Source organism: Hipposideros armiger, unplaced genomic scaffold, assembly GCF_001890085.2.
Source record: "Hipposideros armiger isolate ML-2016 unplaced genomic scaffold, ASM189008v1 scaffold_892, whole genome shotgun sequence".
In the NCBI taxonomy this organism is placed as follows: domain Eukaryota; kingdom Metazoa; phylum Chordata; class Mammalia; order Chiroptera; family Hipposideridae; genus Hipposideros; species Hipposideros armiger.
In genome coordinates, this window is record NW_017732242.1 from 22,759 (window position 1) to 30,857 (window position 8,099).

An 8,099-nucleotide genomic window follows, 5' to 3' on the forward strand; every position below is an offset into this window, starting at 1 on the left:
TTCTTGCTTTATTCCTAGGATATACTCCTAGGAAATATATAATTTCTTTGAAATAATCTGTTAGACTAATTTTAGAGGATGTAAAGAATTAATTTATTATTGGAGAGCTTCAGTTGTAAGACTGAATGACTAGAAATTTATGGAGAATCTTATTGATTATTCTAATACATTCATCTACTTTGGTCACCATTTTTATGAAACATTGGGGAAAAGTTTTACTTCTTTTAGAGATTAGATTTAGTCTGTGTATACTTTGTAAACAATTTATAAAGAAATCGTTGTTGGTCTTGTATCTCTAAAGCCTGTAATTTCAACCACTACCTCCTTAATAAAGACTTTTCTTATTCTCCCTTCTAAACACACCACTTTCTTTTTCAGGAATGTATTTGTGTATATGCGTATTTTATATTCTAGTTATTTGTATACTAATATAGCAACCCTCTTTTTGGTTAACAGCTTTTTTTATGGTATATTTTAATGATTGTTTTTTTCCATTCCCCTGTTATTATATAATGCCTTTTTTATAGTAGATTTTTCAGTAAATATTTGTTAAACTTAACTGACTCAAATCTCTAAGGACATCACATATAGAAAGTGTTTATCATATATAGTATGAATCTTTAGAAGCCTCAATTTCAGAATATATTTTTTTCAAACTCCATTTCATGTCAGATTTTGCACAGATTTCTGGAAATTAGTACAGATAGCATAATCCTAGAGAACTAAAATTTTACAGTTTGAATTGGTTTAAAAATGCACTGCTCTACTGTATCATTGCTTATTATCTAGACTGGAATTTGCTGTTTAATTAGGCAAAGTCTGTTATCACACATTCTGATACAAGAATAGTAAGCAATCTGTGTTTGAAAGAACAATTTATGACTGGTATTCCTAAATCCAAGTTCTGAGGCTCTTTTCTTTGCATCAACAAAAATTAAGAATCTTGGGATTGTATACTGCATTAATAATGATCATGTTTAGAGATTTAAAACATTATAAAGTTCAGATAATAAGGTTTTTATTATTGTGGGATAATGATTTCTGCAGTAGTTTGAATTTTAAAAGTTAGTAGGTGGTTATCTATTGTTGTCCAAAATATTTTCTTTTTTAAAGAGAAGACTATTTTTTTCCCTTTAGTTTTGTGTTCCCAGCATTTATTAACATAACTCTTGTTTAATAGTAGATTCAAGCAATGTGTAATAAGTGAGTGAATGACTACTGGTCGTTAACCTCGTTAACTAATTTGTTATATACCTTTATCTTATTCTTTCTTAGCCTTGGCTTACGCGTGTATGTCTGCTTTTATTCCCAAATACCTGTATAACTTCTTCTTGAAAGACAACTCACATGTAATACAAGGTAAGCAGATATCTTTCCTTGTCTCTTTAAGGGAAAGTACTTATGTCAAGTAACCAATACTCAATTGAATTTGTGATTTGGACCCAATAAAATATGATGATTAATTTCACTAAAACCAATGAAGAGATCATTAAGTTTAGTCTTTCCTCTTAGTCCACAAAGAATTATGGTATTTTTCTAATGACTGTTTAATATCTGATCTCAGTTCAGTTCAAATTTAGGCACACTCCTTTCAGAAAATAAAAGTCCTGCTGTTTGTCTTTCACAATTAAAATTGCCCACAAAAAGCTTCACCATGGAGCAAGCCTATTATGAACTAGTAAAAAGTTTAAACAGTGTTTAATTGTGTAAATAAATAGAATATTAGAAACACTTCTCATTCATCTCATTTCTCATGTTTAAACACCCAAAATATTCTTCCTCTATCTTCCATTTTCCTAAAATATCCTCCCTCCTTCAGAATCTAAGTCATAGCATAACCCATTTTTGAAGTATTGCTGGACACTTTAGCCACAATTTTTAGTATAATTTTCAGAATTTCTTTTTGGAAGTATGTAACAAAATAATATACTTTTGAGTCAAGCAAACTTTATTTTAGATTTTAGCTTTGTTGCTTATTGTGTAATCTTGAGCAAGTAACTTAAATTTGCTAAATATAATTTTTCTCCTACCTAAAATAAAGATTTTTGTAAAGGTTAAACATAATAAAATATGTAAATGCATGGTACATAGAAACATTCAATAATAATAATTACTGTTTTATTTTTATTATTATTTTTGTTGCTATCATTGCAATTGGTTTGCTAATATCATTATTATCATGGCATTATATGTTGTTTTATGTCTTTCAACAAGAATCTAAATGTTTTAAGGGCAGTAAATTTTCTTATATTTTTTGTATTTCTTTTGGAACAGACCACAAAGCTGGTCATGCAGTCTCCCCATTTACCAATTTTATGACACTTTTCAGATATCACCTTCATTTTAATGAAGTAAAATATGGACTTTTTATTTATACATTTATGTCTTATTAATTCTATATTTTCAACAATTTAAGCTAAGTGCTTTGTTTTTTATATATTATTATGGTTTGAATAAATGAAGCAGGAAAACTAGGCTGTGTATGATTTATCAAACATTCTGAATAAGTGGCGTATCAATTAGCAATATTTTTACTTAGTTAGAAATGAGTATAAAATTAGAGTATCAGAGGTCAATATAATGAGAAAATAACTAGAAAGGAAGTAGAAATGGAAATGGCAATGAAAAAGATAAGGAGACTAAGAGGAAAAGAATATGAATAAATAGCTCAGCACATAAAAACATTTTTATTTCCAGCATCATTTACATTGAAGTATAGAGAAAAATAATTAAAACTGTTTTTAAAATTTTGTGTTTGTGTTTACAAGCACATCGAGGTGTGTTCACAGTTCTATGTGTCTTCAACGTAAATAGGTGCCAGAAATAGAAAGGATTCAGTGTTTCTATGTTAGTTTTGAAATGTAAATGCTATTGATTTATATCTGTATTTTGAAAGATTTGGTTTGAAATGAATATGCCTAATTTCCTGCACATTCCTAATATACGGACTTATATAAAGTTAGGATTAACTTAAGAATATTTTCAGAGGGCAACAATACTTTGCTTTGACTTTTTATAATCAAGGATGAATATGTATGTTTTCTAGTGAGGAAGTTGTTTTTGCTAGTAGGTTAATTTAATAAAGTTGTCCAACTTGGAGAGTCATGCAATGTTATCTTCTAAGAATTTATGAAGTGATGCCCTGTAAGAGTGTGCCTTGCATCGTACTAGTAGGGATGTGTTCCATACTTATTCATGGTTTTCTTATGATGCTTATCAGTGATGTTTATTATAGAACGGATGGTATGCTCTAAGATTCCAGTAATTCCTATCTGAAGATGCTGCAATGAAGGCCCAAGTTCTTGTAGGCCTTAACCAGCCAAGGACTAGAGTGGGGACCCCATGCCCAGCTGATAGCACCTGCAAACCTGGCAGCTAGAGAGCTTCTTACCTCCCCACGACCGCCTTCACCTCTGTAAGACCATGAAGGAGGAAGCAGTGGGGAGGGCCCAAAACCTAGGACCACAAGGAGAATTGAGGGTTCATGGCCTGGCCTAGTTCCTTCCTGCCTAAGGTAGCTTAGCTAATTAAGATTGGTCACCAATAGGTTACAGCATGAAGTCTGCCCCTCAGCATCCTGTCTTCACATGCTACACTTTTATTACATTCCCTACCTTCTGCTGCATCCCAGAATACTCTTGAGTGAAATGTCAAGCCCACTATTGCATAATATTAGAGAGTTTGCAATAAATTATTTATGCTGATAAAGTATAAATGAGTGGATTTACTAACACCTTGGATGATACCAGGAGATTTCAGCGGCTATGTGCAATGTAAATAATCTGTCAAGTAGTGACAGACTGAGAAAATTAGAGGTAGAAAATAATCACGTTAGTATTTGTGCAACACAAAAGGTGACTCCTTAATCCTCTGTTAAGTATGCCAGCAATATAATGCTGTTATTTTTAAAGCTAACAGAATTTGTTGTATTAGCTGAACTTTCATATATAAAAGCCTGGAAATAACCTTTTTTCCAAATTTGTTAAGCCCTTGTTAAAAGCATAGCGCCTAGCCTATTTTAAAATACAGAAATGATTTACCTTTAAAATGTTTTATTTTTCCAATAATTGTTTCACATTGCAGATGGATGTGTCTATTATTTCAACATGAAAAAGAAGAGTTTTCACACTTTTTTAACTACAGATGTCTTTAGTACACTTTTAACAGGCTTATTATGCAAATAAACAACATCTTATTTAATTTATGAAAATACAAGAGAAACCATAGTGTACACAATATTAATTTGGATAGACTGGTCAAAAAGGCCAAAAAAGACTCTTTTTACTTTGATTGATTAATTAGTAATACATTTTAAGTATTCAATATTATAATTAAAATACCTCTCCAAATTATTTAACTTTTATTTCTCTAAGTATCCATAATTTTATCAGTTATAACATCTGTAAATTTGTGTTTAATATCTTGAATTGGTAATTAATTTTGAAACTTTTTTAATCCATATTAGATGTTCTTTCATATTATGATGAAAAACGTAGCATGTATATTTTCCCAAGAATCAATAGACATGGTATTTTAAATCATTTGTTCGGTTTTTATATTGATGCTATATGTTCTATAAGAAAAAAAAGCATAGTTTCAATAATTTTATCTTTCAATAAATATGTAATTGCTCTGTGCTAACTGTGCCAGGCACTGCTTAAGGAATTGAGATTCTTGAGGCAAATAACATTCAATCCTTTTCCAAGGGATTTCATAGAAATAAATGTGAAAATAGCTAACTGTAAGCCAACAAGATAAGTATACATATTACTGTGTTAGCACAGAGGAAGAAGTGGGAAGAGGTTATTTTGATTTTTTTTTATTTATTTTTTTTTACTTTTTTTGGCAGCAAAGGGAATAAATAGCACATCTGGGAAGGTTTCCTAAAAGAGAGGACACTGGTGAATTTGAAATTTGAGTAGGGAATTGGTGAAATTGGGAGGACATTTTTAAGACAGAACAAGGAAGAAGACTGCAGTAAAAACATGAAAATGAGTTGATAAAGCAGCCAGTAGTCTGGTGCGTGGAGTTGGAAAGAGAGGGATGGAGAGCTAAAGAAGGAGCTGAAACAGCGCACTGTCAGTTACTAACGTTTATGGAAGTGCAGTGCTTTGTTTTTCTTCAAAATGTTTGTTTTAGGCTTGGAATTAGAAAAATTGATCTCTCATTTTACTGATTCCCCCTTTGTCCTTCTCCACCATTTTGTTTTATGGTATTTCAAGCTATAAACTTCAAAGTAACATTGGTTTTGATTGACATAAAAAAAATACGCACACTTTTTTCCCACAAGTTTTGGAAAACTTGTGACACTATGACACTGTGATCAGTAGCTAATTGTAGAATTGCATATTCATTCAGTCAAAATAATTGTCTTTACAGAAATCAAAAGTTTCTTTAATAGCAACTCTAAGTTTTCTTTGAAAAAATAATTTGTATAATTATACACTAATAGAACTTTAATTTTTTTATTCTGAAGTCTCATAAAATATAGGATTTGCATATTTATAAGGCTCTAAAATGCTTTGCCTCTTTTGATGAGAGAAAAACTATCTATTTAATGAAGATATCCTGGGTTTGTTTGTTATTTTTAACTATCGTGCTGTTTAGTTATTATCTGCAGAGACATTTTTTTTAGAAGATAATAAATTTAATTACTTCTGGCCTAAATTAATATTCATCATTTTTGTCGCTATTAACTTATCGCTTGCAGTGTTGCTATTGAGTTGATGAAGTACCAATACCCAGGTACTTTAAAAATAATATACTCATTAAAAAATTCAGAGTTTAGCCTCTCGATTATCTAGGATTACTAAAATTATCCTAAGATTCAGAACCTTAGAGTGCCAGTTGGATTTAAAAAGATGGAGGGATTTGAAAGGGGTATATTAAATACAGAGGTATTGGAAAATAGGCTTGTAACTTGCAGGACAGACATACTTTATGCTATTGAAGAAAGAAAAGGCAGCTTTAGGCCAGTGAAGAAAGAGGCAGCCATTTAGTTATGAGTGGGAACTAATCCTTTGCAGAAAACCCAACTGTACTTTAACATCGTTTTGTACTTAAGAAGGGAGCAACCCAGAAAACTGACCTGTAAAACTTTTACATGGTTCTTTGTAGACATTTTGTTGTGATTTGTTCACCAAAACAACCATTGGAATTTTGGCACAACATTAAACATAGTCTTGTACTAGTTATAAAACCAAGTCATATTCACATTTGGACCATTGGAAAAGGTGGTGGCTACAATTCAGAAGGGGAAAGATAGAGGGAGATATCATATAAAATGGGAAATAAAAGTGGGTGAAAATTTCTGCAATTTTTTGTTTACCTGCATATCTTTCTAAATCCTTTGAGGCCAAGGGCAGTGTCTTCTTTACTATGACATTCCATTTAATGTAGTGCCACCTATAGCTAGGATGACTATAAAACTAAATGTGATATATTTGAGAGTTAAAAGGGGCACTGACTTCACTCAGGCATTGAGTCTATAGGTGGCAGTTGGAACTCTCCCCAGTAAACTAGGATGTACATTCACTCTACACATAGACATTCAATACGCCTTTGAGGGGAAGGAAGGAGGACAGACATCAAAATCTAAAGTCTGGGGGGCCGGCCGAGTGGCTCAGTTGGTTAAGAGTTGGCTTAAGAGCTGAGCTCTGAGCAACAGGGCCGCTGGTTCAATTCCCACATGGGCCAGTGATGCTGCGCTCCAAGCTGAGCTGTCACTGAGCTGCCAACAGGTGGCAGGATGGCTCAGCTGGTGTAACAACAAAATTGCCTGTTTGATGGTAGGCTATGCCCACCCGCAACTAAGATTGAAATTGGCACCTTGAGCTGAGCTGTCACCAGGATGGCTCAGTGGATAGAGCATTGCTCTCTTAACAACAAGGCTGCTGGTTGGACTCCCACATGGGATGGTGACTATGCCCACCCGCAACTAAGATTGAACACAGCACCTTGAGCTTAGAGGCCACAAGCTGCCAATGGGAAGCCAGATGGTGACTGGCGCCCTCCACAACAAAGACTGAAGAACTGAAGAACAACAACTTGGCTGGTCCCCCTCCCCAGTTCCCCAACACGGTTCCCCTTCCCCAATTCCCCAATAAAATCTTAAAAAAAAAAAAATCTCAAGTCTGGTGGTCAAGTGTGAGTATAACATAAAACACCTTTCTCATCAAACAATCACAGAGAGAGAAAATATACAACTTCACTGTATTCGATAAAGCCGTGCATTATATATCTCCAGTTGGATGCACATCTTTGTCATGAATGACTTTCATGCTAGGATATTGGGAAATGGCAGGGAATACACTGAATGTACAGCCTTGCCCTTTTCAAGGATGTCTTGCATCACGAGACTAAGATTTTTCCTGAGGCAGAAAATGTTCTACCTTTACTAGAAATATTATGAGAAGTACTTAGTGAATTTGCTTGCAGATTTTTTTTACCAGCGCAGGGTGTGTTAGCAAAAAAGAAAATGGCTCACAAAAGTAGCCCTAAAGATTTTTTTGTCTTTCTTTTATCTTCTTCTGAAACCCCCTCTTCCCATTTTAATATAAAGATTGATGCCTCCTCTTGTGACTTTCGACAATAGCCAAATTTTACAGCCGACAAACTTTGTAATGGAAAATAATCTAATTTGGGTTCATTTACAATAAAAAACGTTGACTCCTTTTGAGTGCTTTGAGTCTAAATGTCACCAAATGGTTTGTTCGGGGTATGGTTTAGTTGACAAGTGATGTATAACTGTACATACTTATTTATACTCACTACAGGATAAAATATCAACCTGATGGAAAAGGATACATATAGAACTGAGAATGCCATTTCTGATTTGTGAGCAAAGGAAACCTTTTGCTTTAAATGTGTTGCCCATCAGCCTACATCTCCTCCTTGCCCCAACTAAGAGAATAAAAGCAGAAAGATTGGTCAGAAAGGAAAAAATGAGGATACCCATGTGTGGCATTTTCTGAAGTTTCATCTCTGTATTTTTTTATGAATTTTTTTAAACAGATTGCTTATTTATAAACAGCTGCACAAGAATATGATAATGTCATGTGAAATCCTTACACTGAATTCTTTGGGGATTGTTGTTTTAA

At 33.2% G+C, this 8,099-nt stretch overlaps 1 protein-coding gene across 1 annotated transcript in view; it reads left to right on the forward strand.

Moving 5' to 3' along the window:
* Positions 1-8,099, forward strand: part of TBCK (TBC1 domain containing kinase) — a gene marked incomplete at its 5' end in the record, with an annotated part of 125,268 nt that overhangs the window by 20,058 nt on the left and 97,111 nt on the right. Inside the window, 2 exons of the mRNA XM_019630093.1 lie at positions 379-382; positions 1,276-1,359. Of these exons, the coding sequence (XP_019485638.1) occupies positions 379-382; positions 1,276-1,359 (88 nt within the window). The remainder of the gene's footprint in view (positions 1-378; positions 383-1,275; positions 1,360-8,099) is intronic.